Source organism: Schistocerca piceifrons, chromosome 4, assembly GCF_021461385.2.
Source record: "Schistocerca piceifrons isolate TAMUIC-IGC-003096 chromosome 4, iqSchPice1.1, whole genome shotgun sequence".
NCBI classification, from domain to species: domain Eukaryota; kingdom Metazoa; phylum Arthropoda; class Insecta; order Orthoptera; family Acrididae; genus Schistocerca; species Schistocerca piceifrons.
This window is the reverse complement of record NC_060141.1, coordinates 346351086-346368542: the sequence shown is the minus strand read 5'-3', so window position 1 is coordinate 346368542 and position 17457 is coordinate 346351086. Positions and strand designations below refer to the sequence as shown.

The following is a 17457-nucleotide window of genomic DNA, read 5'->3' as shown; positions in this document are numbered from 1 at the left end:
ACTGCTGTAACAGCCATTTCCGTTGCTTACATTATAAACGCGTACGACTGGCAGTGTTTACCAGCATCTGTTGATGTTCGCCGATATGCACTCCGACCATTACAGCGAACATCCATCCGTCCTTCATGCCGAAGTCATGAATGAGTACAGTATCAAGAATGAATCTCCTTCTACTGCAGTGCGTGGCTGTTACGAAACTATTTGTCTGATTACAGTCGTGCACGGTACCAGCGTTCGAATCGAGACACTTGCCTTACACGGGCAAACTTCTTACCGAACGAGATATACATGAAAGTCTCACAATAGGAGGGAGTTACTTCCACATTAAAGCTGTAATTCTGTCCGTGTAGAGCCGCTCGACAGCTCAGTCTGTGAGAATAGTGCCCGCGACAGGCAAGTACCTGGGTTCAGATCCCGGTTCAGTAAATGTCTTCTGTCAGGAAGTGTAACAAATTAGCGTTCAGAATTATTAGCATCAAGTCTGGAGAGACTTGTACCAGCTCGTATAGCGTAACGCACGAGACAAGAAGGTAAACAGTCCCGGGTCAAATCCACGTGGCGGATTGACGACCGTAGCTGGAGTACCTTCTAGCCTGAATGTAGTGTTTTAGGGGGTTTCCCACGCTCGTTTACGCAAACACTGGGCTGGTCCCCAATTTCCGATTCGGGAATGCAGAACAAAGTTTACACGATTTACAGATAGGTGGTGTGCACAACTACTCTCCAAAATGTTGAAATGTGTGTGAATTCCTAAATTCGTAATGGACCAAACTGCTTAGGTCATCGGTCCCTAGACTTACACACTACTTAAACACTTATGCTAAGAACAACACACCCATGCATGAGGGAGGACTCGAACCTCCGGCGGGGGGAGGGGGGGGGGGGGGGTCCGTGACAGGACGCCTCAAATCGCGCGACAACCTAACTACTCTCCCTAAGGTAACTGGCTACTGCGGCGACAAGGAGAAGTATCCGGCTGTGCAAGGTTAAATAAAACAAATTTATCAAATTTTCAGTACAGCCGACCCCATATTAGACGGGATTGTTACGAGGATGAATGAAATGTAAACTGGAACCTTTTTTTTAGTAACATTAACCGTAGTTTCGTCTGTGCTTGGAAGAACATAATAATTGTAATAAAAAGGAAAAACACTTCCTAATGTTCTGCAAATTATATTTACACACTACGAAAACAGAGAAGGCATAAAACTACACCACTTCTGTACGCTGGCCGATAGCAATGACTCAATAATTACACAGCCTGGTGCAAAATTCTTGCATTTTATAATACCGATAACAGATAAGAATTTTTATTCAATAGTAACGACAAACTGCAACCCTTGGCACAGAGACGTATATGTAAAATCACTTACAAACAGGGCAGGAAAGTGTATATTGGTCAATCAGACAGAGCTGTGGCAATTAGGCTACGTGAACGTGACAGACGCTGGAGATTAAGGAGGAAGGATTCGATCTTTATTGATCACTGTTTAGTAGAAAATCATTCATATGATGTAGAATGTGAAGTTCTACATTCTGTCAAGAAAAGCAGAAAGATGACCCTACTGGAAATCAACAGACACACAACACAGAACGCTGAAACTAGTATTAAATGATCAGACTCAGTTTTCACTTTTCCCTTTGTTAAGTTTTCGTTACAAATACTACATTCAGATTGTAAATTCATCTTATTTCCCATTAGCTGTTAAATTTCTCTCCATATAAAAACTTTGTTACACCCTTTTTTGTTAATGTAATTATTTCAATGTTTTACTAAGTAAACACACTGTCAATTTTGTATCTTCTGTTCAAATAATATCTGTGTTTAGTCACATTTGCTACAGTTGTCACCTGAATATGGCCTGAGAAACCGAAAGCCGGTTCGTGAAGAAATAAATGCAATTTTGCACAACCATAGAAAGTGTTTTTCCTTTTTAATATGTTTATTAATGCTTCAGAAAATTTCGTACACATGAACTTACTCTCGTATATCGTCTCCCGAACAAGAAACACATTTTTCCCAACCGAAAACCAGTTTCTTCACCCCGTTTTCGTAAAATGAACATGTCTGTGACAGCAGCCAGTTGCGCAGGAACACTTCCACAGCACCGTTGTCTCAAGTCTGTCCTACGACTGCTTCCTTCAGTGGTCAAAGCAAATGAAAATCGCAGGTTGATAAGTCTTGACTGAAGGATGATGTTATAGTGTGATCCTGAACAATTCCTGAATATTTTGTCGCTTTCGGCGGCGTGGCGTCGAGCGTCGTCGTGAAGCGCGGTCACATTCCGGACTGGAAGCGCACGCCTTTTCAAACGATATTCACGTTTTGTTTGGTCCAAAAGTTGGCAAGCAGCGTTCATAGCACGATGTTAGAGTCCATCACAGTCGGGTCAAAAAATGTTCCCATTCAGTCTGGTAGCGTGTCAGCAGCCGTTTTCATATCTCGAGACGATGAAATTTGTGCTCTGCAGTGAGAAGGCGAGGCACTTTCCGAAATTCCAATATTGTTAGTAACGATCGCCTGAGCACTACAGCAGCTTATGCCAGCCTCTGCAGCAATTCCCTTCTAAAACCCGTTCGTGCCATGTCTATGCTCGAGTGTTTCTGCGGTGTTGTCCCCGAACTGCGCTGCAAGTTTTTTCAAAATTTCGGACGGATTTAAGGGTTCTGTTATGAGAAACTAGATTATTTATAACAGATGCGCGGCGCAACAAATGTCGACACCTCTTGCTCTGACATTGCGATTCTGACTAAAGAAATGCTACGGCAGCGCTGTAGCTATTGAGAACCAAGACTTGAACCGAAAGCGACAATGAGCAGATCACGCGCCGCTCTCCATTTACAAGAAGGCGCGTAAAACAAAAATACCGGTTTATATTTTATTCACCCCCTCCCCCGTAAATAAAATAAACTTGGCAATTCATGACTACAGCCGATCCCGCTCTACGCAGAATTAACGCGAAGAAAAAGAAGATCTGAGCGACGCGTTATTTGCAGAAAAGGCACTTCTCTTCTCCTCTTATCATTCACTACCGAATACGGAAAATAACATGAGGGATGATACGAGTGCGAAAACAGGTTATTTATTCGGGACAAGCGAACGCCACACCACAGAGAGTATGATATAGATTCTCCGTGATATATGTGCTCGTGTGAAACTGCACACAACGGACACAATAATGCTGCATTCTCGTGACAACACACGTGCGCAGCGCATGACCCGTGCTCACGACCTCCACTGTACAAGGCAACAAGACTACCCCGGGACAACGGAGACATAAGTGCTGATGGAGTGTGGATGACTTCATTCATTATATCTGATTCAGTCAGTAAAATTCCAATGTTTAAACATTCTAAATTTGTTTCGAGGCAAATAATTATTGCAATAGCCCCTATCTTCGTTAAGTAAGATTAATAAACGAAAATAAATTTAATTTTGGCAATGGAAAAATTCGGTGATGTGGAATCATAATTGATGAAACTTCCATTTTAGACAGTCATTGCTCCCTGATACCATACATCAGCCCCTAGACCTTTTAAAAATACTGGAGTGACAACTGTGTACTTATTAGAAGTTAACAACTTACAGATGTTAGGAGCAGACTTTGTAAAAGTGAAGTAATGAGCTTGGAACGTTTGCAAAAAAAATAATGTGCGAAAACTTCGATTATGTTTTATCACAAAAATAAGAAAATTTGCGTCTTTTGCAGCTCAAATTTATTCTTGCGTACCGGACATGTTTCGCCTATTTACGTTAAGCACCTTCAGTGGTCTATAAGACATATAGAATTACTTAATTATAAATTTTTGATGTAACATTTCTAGAGATATGTATAATTTTTTTGGAAATTACTATGGGACTAAATGGAAGAGGTGATCGGTTCCTAGGCTTCCACACTGCTTAACCTAACTTAAATTAACTTATGCTAAGGAGAACACACATCCACACCCATGCCCGAGGGGGGACTCAAACCTCCGACGGAGGAAGCCGCACGAGCCGTGGCAAGCCGGCCTAGACCGCGCGGCTACCTGTTATATGTATAATTAGATACGTTTATACGTATTATAGACCACTGATGATGCCTCACATGAATAGGCAAAACATGTGCGGTACTCAGGAATAAATTTCAGTTGCAAAAAACGGAAGTTTCCTTATCTTTATGATAAAACATAATTGAAGTTACCATTAGCAGCTGAAGAGAATGGCTGCAAATGTTAATAATAATAACCGAAAAGATAAGGTTCGTGTAAGTCTGCATGTTTTTCGTGGCCGTTGTTATTAATGGTAACACGGAGTGTTCAGTTAACTGGTTACTCAAGAGTAAATTTGAAGAGAGACGTGATTGAGTCTAACAACCTAGATTTTACCTTCAGAGTAAGATTTAGTTTCAAGTGGAAATACTAACTCTTACTGTGTTTGACAGAGTTTGTACACACTCCATTTAACTGTGTCGTTGCTGGCAACCAGATGAAAGGTAAAAACAGGGCATCACAGAGCGTCCTATTTTACATTAACTGATTTTATGCCATTTTTCGCACATGGAAAAATGCTCAGAGCCTTAAGAAGACGGGTAACCGACATCCCCACGCGTTCTTTGACGGGGAAAGTATTTCTGTCGAATTTATTTTCAGAAGAAAGGGAAACGCGAACACCTGTCCCACGTGACGGCAGAAGTATGCAGGACGCAGCAATCAGGAGCAGCCGTGAGGAAGTGTAAGCCGGTAAGAGCAACAGGAAAACAGGGAAAGGTCTCTTCAACTGGGCCACTCTGCTCTTCCTGGAACACGGGCTGGGGCACTGAGGGACCGCTCTTATGACTTAACACCCAGCCGACAAAGGACACGTCGCTGTGGGAATCCCTTGCTACGGACACAAAACGACTGTGACAGACTTCTCTGGTCAGACAGTTGTAGCCACCGAAACCCAAGAGGAATTCCGTAGCGTACTTAACTCACTGGAACAATAAACAGAAAACTAAGGCTATGATGTGCACAGAAGATGAACGTTCTGGATAGCTAAGTGTTAAATTCGGACAGAAGAGCCTTGGAGGCATGGACGAATTTTGCTATCCAGCAAACAGAATACACCATCTGATCAAAAGTAACTAGTCTTATGTAATGCGGAACTGACCAGAAGATGTCACAAGAAGAGGACCCTTCAGGATAAAAGGAGGAAGAGAGTAATCAGGAGGGCTCGATGACTTCGAACGTGGACTAGTCACTGGATGTCACCTGAGTAACAAATACATCAGGGACATTTCAGACCTTCTAAAACAGACCAGGCCGACTGTTGATATGACTGTGAAGTGGAAAAGCGAAGGAAGAACCACACCTACACTAAGACCAGGAAGACCTCAGGTACCGAAGAACAGGGACCGTCGATCACAGCGGATGGTGGCTATATAAAAAAAATAAAAAAAATAGCATGAAATCAGCGGAAGGAACACTCGCGAGTTCCAGTACAATGACTGAGCCTAGGCGAGTTAAAAAGAATGGGGTTCAATGGTCAAGCAGCTCATCACAAGCCACACGTTTCTGCAGTCAGTGCTCATCGACACTTGCGGTGGTGTAAAAAGCGGAGCCAATGAACAGTGAATGAATGGAAAAGAGTGATTTGCAGTGATCAAACACTCTATAGCCTGTACCAAACCGACGGAGTAGTTTGGGTTTGGCGAATGCATGAACAACGTTACCTGCCATCAAGTGTGACGCTAACTGTGGAATACGGAGGAGTGGTGTTACGGTATGGGGATGTTTTCGTGATTAGGGTACGGTCACCTTATCGCGCTTAGCTCTAGTTTACTAAACCCTCGTAAATTTACGACTGCAGTTGATACCATTCCACGGTTCCGGCCAATGTGATTCGTCAGTACAGGGTGCACAAGAGGACATTTTGTACTTCTTTTGTGCGTGACTCATCATTGGACACCTTATAATTGCAATTAACTACTGCGTAAACTATAAATTATAACTTCCTTTGAAAAAAATGGACAAATAAAATTTACGATGATTTGGAAACAATGTAACATTTCCCCCCTTTAGTGTTCTAGGGTTAAGAATACACTAATTGTCCGCAGCTCGTGGTCGTGCGGTAGCGTTCTCGCTTCCCACGCCCAGGTTCGATTCCCGGCGGGGTCAGGGATTTTCTCTGCCTCGTGATGACTGGGTGTTGTGTGATGTCCTTAGGTTAGTTAGGTTTAAGTAGTTCTAAGTTCTAGAGGACTGATGACCATAGATGTTAAGTCCCATAGTGCTCAGAGCCATTTGAACCATTTTTGAATACGCTAAATGCGGAAAAATGTGAACACATTTAGAGCATTACGTACTATGTACAGTAGAGGAATACTTCTGAAATAATAACTGTTTGCATCAGCATGACACTGTACACAGTCACACAGCAGCATCTGTGAGGCAAGAGTTTGTGGACAGTAACATCACGAGATGGACTGCCCTGCAAAGACTTCTCAACTGAAAGCAATGGAACACCTTTGGGTTCAGCTACAACAAATATGTCGCTCCAGACCTCAGCACCCAACATCTCTACTTTATCTGATATCAGCTCTTCAGGAAGACATTTAGATACATCACCAAAAGTGTACCTAGATGAGTTCAAGCCGTCATAAAGGTAAAAGGTCGTCACACCCCATACTAATGCCCACTAATAGGTGTCCGGATACTTTTGACCAGATAGTGTAAACCTTGACACCAGAAAAAGGCCGATGAAAAGCTATCTTTGGAGCACAGATTTGTATTAGCGCGAAACGTGGATAATGGGGAAGAGATAACTGCAACAAGCAGAAGTCTTAAAACGTGGTGTTAGATGAGACATGAAAATCAGATAGATTGACCTAGTAAAGTATGAAGAAATCCTGCAACGAGTCAAGGGGAAAAACGTTTAATTAGGAATATGAAGAACGACGAGAGAGAATGGTTGGATCTATATTAAGACAATAGTACCTGCTGAAAACTGTAGTTTGGGGAACGGTGGAAGAGCACAATTTTTTCTTTAGTTAGTTTCGTGTTGTTTAGATCGTCCTCGCGATAAACCATATGACATTCTATTAGTGAATATCTCTATCACTATACCGAATTGTTTATAACAAATTTCATGAGTGAATAAATGCCTGCGAAGCTGTGGTTAATATTACTAACTGTTTAAACAGATGCCCGAAAGATGTACTATGTAAAATCCGCAAATAATTCTAATTTTTTTCTTTTACGCAATGTATGCTTTTTACCTAAGTGAGGAGTTACCACAGAATATTTTCCCGTGGGGCAAATGTGAAAGAAAATATTTTAACTTACTGGTTTCTATGTTCGCAACGCTCGCAATAATTCTTGTAGCAAAAGTAGTTGAACCTAAACGTTTTAGTGGATCTGCTATATGATTATGATCTTCATCAATACGCATATATCAGAATATAGAATTTTCTGCTCTGTTTACAATTTTTTCTGCACTTACAGTAGCTGGGTACTTTTGGCAGTACAAAACTGGATCGCAGGGCGGCCTTGTGCTTGAATAGTAGTTCGTTAATGATGTGCGATGTAGCAGTTGCGTTAGAATAAAGAAAATAGCAGCAGTGTCATATGAACGGGGTCATGATTCTCAAACCAACACTGGGATTCATGACTGAAACATCACCAATCATATTACTACAGAAGACACATTACTTCGAACATAAAAGAAAAATTGTATATGTGGCCAGGAATTATCTGACAGTTGTTTAAGTATATTAGTTATGACCTTGCTCATGAATTCATCATGGCATCGACTCGTCTACTTTTGTATTTCTCGAAGAAACTGACCATCAGTTTGAAAATCCGTCGCTTTAAGCTAGAGCGACATCCGCAGACGGTGAAACCACAAAGCATTTGACGTTCAAGGGATTTCTTAATAATGGGGCCATTCTAGTGCTTTCAGTTGCCAGCGACGCATTCGTTTTCGCTTAGGGTCTGGCGTCATAAACAGCGAGGTCATTAGGGAGAGATTAACGTCATTATCTCCAGACAGATGAAGTTGGTGTTCCTATCAGTTATTAACATTTAAACAATTGTATGAATGTTTTGTATGGCGTTGGACAAGGTAATATGAACACGCAATTATTGTGGCGTACAACCTTCGGCATATGAAACAGCCTTAATTCTCCTGGGAAATCTGACATTTGAATCGTAAGTGCTAGTCTTAAGTACTTTATAGTTTTCATTTTATTCCTTGAGAGGTGCAGCACGCGGGTAACAATCCCTTTTCCATATGACACAAAGTGATCCATAGTATTTAACTCAAGTGACCGTGGAGAAACGGAATTGTATTTCCATCTTCATGCTCGCCAAACGAGTAGTGAACATAACCAACCGAACGATTAATGATATCATCATTGAAGATGGAAAGACCTCACAGTCGGAGAAAAGCTGGACTGTAAGCTTTCCCTTGTGAGATGCATACGTACACACACAAAAACATATTGCGGTGGGAACAGGGCAAAAATGACTCGTCCAACAGATTGATCTACTTTACAACGGGTTCAAAGAAAAGTGACGTGAATGAATAATACAGCAATATATTCACTCCTTCATGTAGTAAAAGAAAAAAAAAAAAACCTTTCCTCAAATGCAAGGTTGGTTTGATCACACCAGTGCTTTACTGGGTGTGGTTCTACTGCAGGTGGTACACACCATTGCTTGTCTGTGATCTGTAAACTGACCTTGTCCGCCTCGGGAGCTGCGCAGGTGGCGCGGCGGATTCCTAAGCGAAAAGGCCTGGGTTCGATTCCTGGCCGGCTAGGACATTTTCGCCGTTCGGCGACTGAATGTTGTGTTGTCCTTACTTTCGTATCATAATAACTGACATTCCTATTGAGATGGCTGAAAGAGCACGGCCCGAAAGCCAATAAATTGAAATTTTAAACTGGCCAACAAGAGCTAGTTATGTCCAAGTTAAGACTCGAGCTTTTAAGAGACATTTACAAACCTCTTTGTCAAGAAGCAGCCTTTGGGGGAAGGGGGAGTTAGAAACAGAGCGTTCACATATAAACATAATTAACAACGTGATTTTAAAGCTCCATTCTTCTTCTGCTCCTTAATTCTGGCCCCTGTGGGTGAATAGTGTGAAACAGAGCGGGCTGGGAGGGGGGGGGGGGGGGTGCAGGAGAGTGTGTGCACTCTCTTCTCACTGTCCGCTTGCCGTTTTTACTCATGCAAGCCCCACTCCCCAAATATTAAGCCATTTAGTTACCATATACGAGAGAATCATCATTCCTAGCTCATTCATCACACTTCATTCATCTCCTGACGAAAAAAATTGTGAATGTCTTCGAAAGCTCGAGGTTTTTTTGTCTCAGACATAACGTGGCTTGAACGACGAGAAAGTCTTATACACGACTATAAAGTAACAGGGTGTTAGGATTTAAGTGATTCACTCCTTATAACCAAAATCATTATAATCAGCCTATCCCGTTGGGGTGAAAATGAAAATGCAACACAGTGTATTACCGTTCAAAAATGTTGGGAATATCAACTAAGTAGCGACTGTCGTAACAGTTTTCACCTTCTTTATTTGTCATTCCACGTCCGCCTTCTCTCTCTTTCTCTCGCAAAATCAAAACATTTCCCTCTCTGGTCGCGCTAACAGAATAAAATAAAATAAAAGTCTTTTTCTTCATTGTCAAGTTGTGCTCGACCGCGTGCTAAAAGTCGGGGTCATGGCGACTGAGTGGCGCACCGCCTTACCTTGAACCTCTTATCGGAGGCAGTTTTCTTGAGGGGCGGCCGGTCGGCGGGGGCGGAGGCGGCAGCGGGGGCGGCGGCCGACTTGTCCACCTTGCTGCCCTGGCTCAGCTTCCGCAACGGCGGCGGCAGCCATTTCCTCCTGAAACACACGCCGAACACATACAGTCATTGCAGCACGTACACGATATAGGAAATCGTTTAAAAAATCGACCACATATCTCTTCAGAAGAGCGTTAACGTAGTTTCCTTTGCATATACGACGATTATCCAGAAAGTACAGAACAGTTCAATAAGTATTCACGTTTGCTGTCAGATTTAGTTGCTAATACAAGTTCTCATCAGCATGTGTTGTGTGATATAATAAAGCTTGATGTATAATATTAAATCTGCGATCCCAGTGGGTATCGATCACTTCATGTGTATAAAATTGAAAATTTGTGTAAAAATAGATATTTACATAGCAGGGTAATTTGTGAACTGCCATTTGGTTGGATACAAATTTAACATTTGTGTAGTTAAATTAACAAAGACACAAATACGTAAATTTTATAAAGTCATTTGATAATGTTTGCACAATTTTTTGTAATATTCGATTATCAGTTTATGTAGAATTATTTGAAGCTTTGTTGCATGTGCATGTAAATGATTAAACTCTTTGGTCTAAACTTATATTATCATCTCTGTTCGTCTTCCTCGAGCTAGGCGGAAAGTTATGGTTCAGTTGTGGTGAGAAAGATACATGTCTTAGTCGTCCGTATTCCAGTGAAAACAGTTTTTATTTTTTTATTTTTTCGTACAGGTAAAAACTCCTGGTAGCGGCCGTACTCTGAAACAGAGACAACGAGGCCAGTAAAAGAATGAGCTAAGTACAAATTGCACAGTATACTAAAGTTGTCAAGCCTTTCAATTTCACTCAAAAATGACGAACATCAGTTATGGGGATGCGTCGTAATAGGTAGATATTACCGAAAGTGCATTTTACAGCTGCCATATGTTAGACACTAAAGCAAAAATAACACTGATTCGTAGGTTAGTTGGATTTGGCAGTCATTCTGGAAACATGTCAGTAAGTTGTGCTACGCTCAGAGATGGGGAAAATGAAGTACCGCTCACTGATTCGCTTTTTTTGCCTTTGGATGGGGAAACATGTGACGAGATGAACAATTAATTGGACACTGTTCATGATGCCCCTTGACTATCAGTGACAACAGTTAGATATTGGTCCAACGAGAGTACACGTGGTCATACATCGATTTTTGAGGAGGATCGCGCACGGCGTTCGAAAAATTTGGTTACCGACAATCGGCCGCCAAGTGCGCTAAGTATCGGAGACCATCAGTTTGTTGACAGAAACGGCACTCAGTATTCTACACGATTAATTGGCGGTGAAAAAAAATCGTCGGTGCGATGGACACCACAGCTGCAGGCCGTGGACAACAAGCGGATGCGATTTTCATGTTCGAGCTGTGTTTGGCGCATTTTTGTGTCAAGCTGTCACCGTTGATGTGATCTGGATCGACCATTATGCCTCGGAAACCGAGCAACAATCACAAAAATGGAAATACAAATGTCATTTCCAAGGTACAGGTCCCGGCGGGGGTTCGAGTCCTCCTTCGGGCATGGGTGTGTGCGTGTTTGTCCTTAGGATAATTTAGGTTAAGTAGTGTGTAAGCTTAGGGACTGATGACCTTAGCAGTTAAGTCCCATAAGATTTGACCATTTTTTTGACCCAAGGTACATAACGTGCTTCCATTACTGATGGTAAATATGTTGGGAATTTGCTCCACTACTACTGCATCTGTCCTAGTCCGAGTTGCCAAGTAGTTACGTCTATATTGCTTTTATTTAATGCTGATTTTGGAGCACGTATTCAATATTAGGTTTCAGTTCACTACAGTCAAAATTCCAGGGCCATGTCACAGAGATGAAAACGCGTATCTGTCATTCCCCTGTGTTTCCCTGATTAAATCCACTTTAAGCTCTCACAGACACGTCACAATTTTATTAAAATCGTAAAGAAGTTTCATCAGTAGCAAGCTTAACTGTAAACGATGAAGTTGCGCTATTGAAAGTACACAGTCCGCAGCTCGTGGTCGTGCGGTAGCGTTCTCGCTTCCCGCGCCCGGGTTCCCCGGTTCGATTCCCGGCGGGGTCAGGGATTTTCTCTGCCTCGTGATGACTGGGTGTTGTGTGATGTCCTTAGGTTAGTTAGCTTTAAGTAGTTCTAAGTTCTAGGGGACTGATGACCATAGATGTTAAGTCCCATAGTGCTCAGAGCCATTTTAACCATTTTTTTAAAGTACACAATAATTGCACTACTCAACAGCCGTTTTGCATCTGGGATGTCATGCATCAGTTACCATATATTTTTGTGTGCAGAATCCGATCTAGCTTCAAAATGTTCTAGCACATTAGATTTTTGATGTTTTTAAGGACTTTTATTGTTTATTTTCCGTATTCCGATATTTACTGTTCTTTTGTTGTATGTCTAAACTTTTAGTTATACGAGTGCTACAAGATCGATAAATCGTCACTAGATAGCAAGTGTGGGGAAAAAAACAGGAAACAAAATAAAAGCATCGTTTACCACATTTTTCGAATACCAAATAAGAATTAAGTTGAAAATATGTTGTGAACTAATTTAGACCTGCTACTGGCGCCTTGTCCGTAAATATCTATTACATAATATTGAGTTATAAAGTTCTGAATATGTATTTTTTTGTTTTAATTCTGTCAGTGTTTATAAATACTGTTTTTGATTTTGCTATGTATCTAGGAAATGTGACGCGATAGAGAAAAACAGAATTTACCAGTGAATTCAGCACCCCAAAATTAACAAACCAGATGCACAAAAAAGTTTAAATTTGTTGACTCGTGCTATTTTTAAGAAACTCGAAGAAATCTGTCATTTAACATTTCAGGCAGTTTAAAGACCTCTACTTTGCAAAGATAAACTTTTAGAGATTCTTCAGGTGATTGATTTCTTGTAAGGAACCAACAGAACCGTAACAACTTTATTTTACGATTTGGTATTAAGACAGGACATAACGTCTCAGCGACCATGAGAGGCCGAATTTAGTATTAAAGATAACTTATTACTTAATGACAATAACCGTATCATCTCTACAGGAAAATACGATGTAACCAAAGCCGACAAAAACACTTACGTGAGTAGTGTAATTAACGTTGGGAGAAAAACGTGTACTTTTTTTACTGTACTGTTCAATATCTGTTCTATTACTGCACAGCACTGTCATTTTGAAGGAAGTCTTGAAATCATCTTAGCTCGCACTTTGGCAGAATGATATCCTTAGGTCTACGTCCCGTGGAAAGTGTGCTGACTGCTCGCATCTGGAATCGTGTTACCTTGGCACAACATAGGTCTATCAGTTAACAGTGGTGCATCTCTCACACAAATACGACATGCACAAATACCGATCTGTAAAAGTTTCAGTTCGGTAAGCTCAGTTTCTCGGTAACGGGCCAGCGGAGATAATGAGCTGCATGCATAAAATACGCAAATAACATTCCTGAAAGGTCTCTCAAAGTCTGTCAGTATAGTTCGTATCTAACCTTTAGAGACCAAAGGACGCATTAGCACACTGTCCGGTGATCAAGGCGTTGTCAGTATCGATTACAGACTGCGAACCGATGGAGACTGATCAGAAAGCTAACTTTGTATGCAAACAGTCGATGGCGTAAGTTTGGTTCGGTGGCCGCAGATGTTACCCGTGTATTTCATCACTCCGGCCGAGAACAGCGCGCCGGGCAGATGTTAACACCCTGATTGCCACTGCTGTTACGAATTACACCCTAACAAAAGATCAGTATAACCCGCTTGCTGGCATTACGTATCACGAACGTCTACTATTAGAGATAATTACAGTCACATGAAAATCTGATGTCTATCGACAAGATGTACAGTATTCTTCGTGAGCGTAACATCCTGGGGAAATCTCCCGATAACATGGTTAGCAATAAAAATGTGAATGCCAGAATCTACCAGCACTATGGTTTCAAAGGAACAAGTATGTTAAATTGTGTTAGACGAATTGTGCGACGGTACAGCTACCTACCAGACGGTCGTGTTTTCATAAAACACAAGGTTTCCCAAATCTTTCATCGTCTCCCAGATAAATAAACCTGCCTGCTCTCAGTCCAAAAACTAGAGTGTCTTTAACCAATTAGAATAGTAAAAACGACCGCTGTTTTCCAACAGCCTTTCGAGCAGACCAAAAGGTTTAAAGAAAGGACGCGCCATATCACCATGACAGGAATGGAACCAACCTGAGATTTACGCACGGTGGATTAGAGAAATAACTCAAACACACATCAGCATAGACAGCCCAATGCGAGTGAAAAGCCTTATTCACTACAGTTTCTCGCTTGTTACGTTCTTTCAGATTACTCAAGCAGCCAAGACTAGTTTTGAGCCCATTAATAGTTTACCTGCTGTTCAACATTGTTTGATATACAAAACAACGAGGACGGTTAGTTTGCTTAACACGGGAAGGACCGACGATCCTCCCGTTCAAGCATAAAATAAACGTTATCATTAAGTTAATGTGGAACACTGTGAAAAAACTCAGAACTAGAAGGAAATTTCTACCAAACACGCGACGGAGAGTATCGAGCGTGGACGAAGAAATTACTCCATTTTACTGCCACTGGTTCACTACGCCCGTCATGAGATGAAAGACAAATTCTTTGAACAATGTTACTGTGATATTTTGTTGGCTTTAAAGTTGGTATAAGTTTGTACGTTAACGTAAACACATAACGATGTACGAGGACGTGATAAAAAGTAATCCCTCCGAATTTTTTATGTATTTAAACACTCAAACCTTTTTAAATAAAACAAACGTTATTAACATACTACATCTTTATTCTTCATGTGTACACATTTGTAGCCCTCTGCTGCTAGAGGGCTCCGAAGTGTAGCGTGTAACACGATGGTGTGTAACATAACTATGTTGGTGTGTGAGGAACAGCGGGCCTTAATGGAGTTTGTAACGGCAGAAAACTTCGTCCACAATGGAGCACAATCTCCTTCAGCTTAACAATGGCAGACTATTCGAGTTCGCTGCGACATCTGCAACAAATCGACGCCTTGTGTTCATTGTCATCGATTATCCTCTATCTATACAGTCCCGATTTGGCCCCATACGATTTTCATTTGTTTCCAGAACATACTGAACACCTTCGAGAACTTCACAATAACAGTCATGAAGCGGTGCAAGCACAGAGGTCAAGTTGTGCCTACTATGCCAACAAAGTCAAAAATTCTACAGCGACGGCATCAACAAACTGGTCTCCCGTCGGGAGAAATGTGTTCGTCGCTAGGGTGACTACGCTGAGACATAAAAATATAGATATTAAGGATAAAGGTGTAGAATGGAAATAACGATTGTTTTAATTATAAAACTTTAAGAGTTTTCACACAAAAAAATTCGGAGGTATTGCTTTTCAGCTCGCCCTCGTAATACTCTCAGTCGAAAAGTTGGTTGCTTTGCTTTGCTAGTATGTATTCCTGTTTGCGCGTATGTGTGTGTGTGTGTGTGTGTGTGTGTGTGTGTGTGTGTGTGTGTGTGTTTTGAGGACAGTGTACTGAACAACATTACATCGGTATTTGCTTCATTTGCATATTAATTTACGAGTACAATGTTTTTAGATTGGTTAATACTTCCAAGAACGCAACGCACAAATAAGCCATTAATGTTTATTTTTGCTTTGAGCAACAGGTTAGATACTAAAGTGTGGACGCATGGGCGCAAAACGTTTTGTCTATAAAGACAAGCGTAGTCCACTTTGTGTTGCGGTTACGACCATGCAGAAAACATCAGGTACTAAATTATGTGACATGTTTGCAGAAAGATTGTTAGCCGCAGAGAAAAAACCACTAACGAACTGAAGAGTGTACATATTAAGGTACCAATAGTCACAGTATATGCACCTGTACCCCTATGACCCAGTACAGATAGCCACAAGGAACGACTTTTGTTGGAGACAAAATGTTCGCCGACATTTCCCAGCGACGCTAGGCGTGTTTTAATAGTTGCTGGTCCTGGGTTGACGAGATTTCACTGAACTAGCACGACCTACTACTACCTAGGTGTGCTGCCATGCTACCTACCCCAGTAAACTGATACCGTGATTTTCAACAAGAAAACCTTAAGGATGGGTGGCTCTAATTGGAGAAAGACGCTTTAGAAGCGAATCAGGAACTTCAAATTTTGCTGGGCCTACCGCCTTTCAAACGGAGTAGATGACTGGACTTAGGGCAGTACGTAAGACATACGCGCACGACGCAGTAGTTTCGCCCTACCACCTCTCGAGGGCGTAATCAATGCAAAAGGAGGTCTAGCATTTCCGAGAAGCACCAGCAAACATTTTGTCTCCAGCAAAAGAAGTTGTTTCCCAGGACGTGATCTATCGCCCTAGACGTTCGATGCAAAGACTTTGAAACAACATGAGAGAGAGAGAGAGAGAGAGAGAGAGAGAGAGAGAGAGATATGTGGCATCATGACCAGCGCATAGTACGTTGTGACTAGCCCACAGCCCACAATTCCGCTTCCTATCCAACGATTGCGGTACAAACACACAGACGAGACACAGAGAGAGAGAGAGAGAGAGAGAGAGAGAGAGAGAGAGAGACGTGCCTTTCTCTATGTAGAGTGGTACTCGATACTGGTGACAGGATTCACTTCTCGGTCTGAGCAAACATTGTTCACGGGGAAGCTCCCCTGCCTTCATGTATGCGTTCCACTTGAATCGTCGATTGTTAAGATTGGTTACTATTCACTGAATTGGTGAATGCCAAAGTCTCAATAACGTCATTCAGCTCCGTCAACAGTAAATGAGACTTTCATGAAGAATAAAGATGCACTGTTATTAGTCTCCATGCTTTCAGCAGAGTAGACCTCGTTGATGGTGTACTAGTTACATTATGAGCGGTCACTGTCAGAATTTGACACGACCGCGGCAAACAGCGTTTACGGCGAAGTTTCCGATTTTTCTTCACTAACAACACTGGAAGCAATGAAAATGCGCTTCATGACACAGAACTAACATACGCGGCAGGTGCTTCAATTTGCTAAGTGGGACCGTAGAGGTTTATTGACATAACACTGGGGGAAGGATGGAAGGAAGGAAGTTTAAACGTTATCGTCCAGTCATCATCGAAGTCACTGGATTGAGGGCACTCACTTGAAATGGTTAGAGATGAGAGGAGAAACAGTAAATGATTTTGCTGCAAGAACCACCCCGATACCGAGTGAAATAATTCAAAGAATCAACCGAAAATCTAAATAAGGGTGGTCGGTCGAGAATGAGAGCCCACCTACTCCCGAAAAAGATTTCTGAGTCTTTACCGTAATTCCATGTTGTTCCGTGCTCCCAAAGAACATAAAGTACCAACCGATACCACGCTGTCAAACATGTTTGCGATGAACCCCAAAAGACACAGTGCAGACATATTTTTCAAGAGGTGGTACATCGACGATTTACTGAAACTAAAGGGCGACAATGTTGTTGAATATTTTCTTGTAACGCAGCACACAGTATTTTATAGTGGTGTTGAGACATACATTCACCTTCAAAGGGCCATGACTGAAGTATCATTTGTTTTAGAACCACCACACATTTACTTCCACTGCTGCTGAAGTATAGCTTTAAGGTAAGCTGTTACATATTACTTAATTAATTATTTACTCCATTCCTCTCCTGTTTTAT

The 17457-nt window shown here is 41.7% G+C and overlaps 1 protein-coding gene across 1 annotated transcript in view; it reads right to left on the bottom strand.

The window, feature by feature from the left end:
• The window catches only part of LOC124794768 (kalirin), a 2150963-nt gene that overhangs the window by 81870 nt on the left and 2051636 nt on the right, over window positions 1-17457 (bottom strand). The window contains exon 36 of the mRNA XM_047258392.1: window positions 9727-9865. Within this exon, the coding sequence (XP_047114348.1) occupies window positions 9727-9865 (139 nt within the window). The remainder of the gene's footprint in view (window positions 1-9726; window positions 9866-17457) is intronic.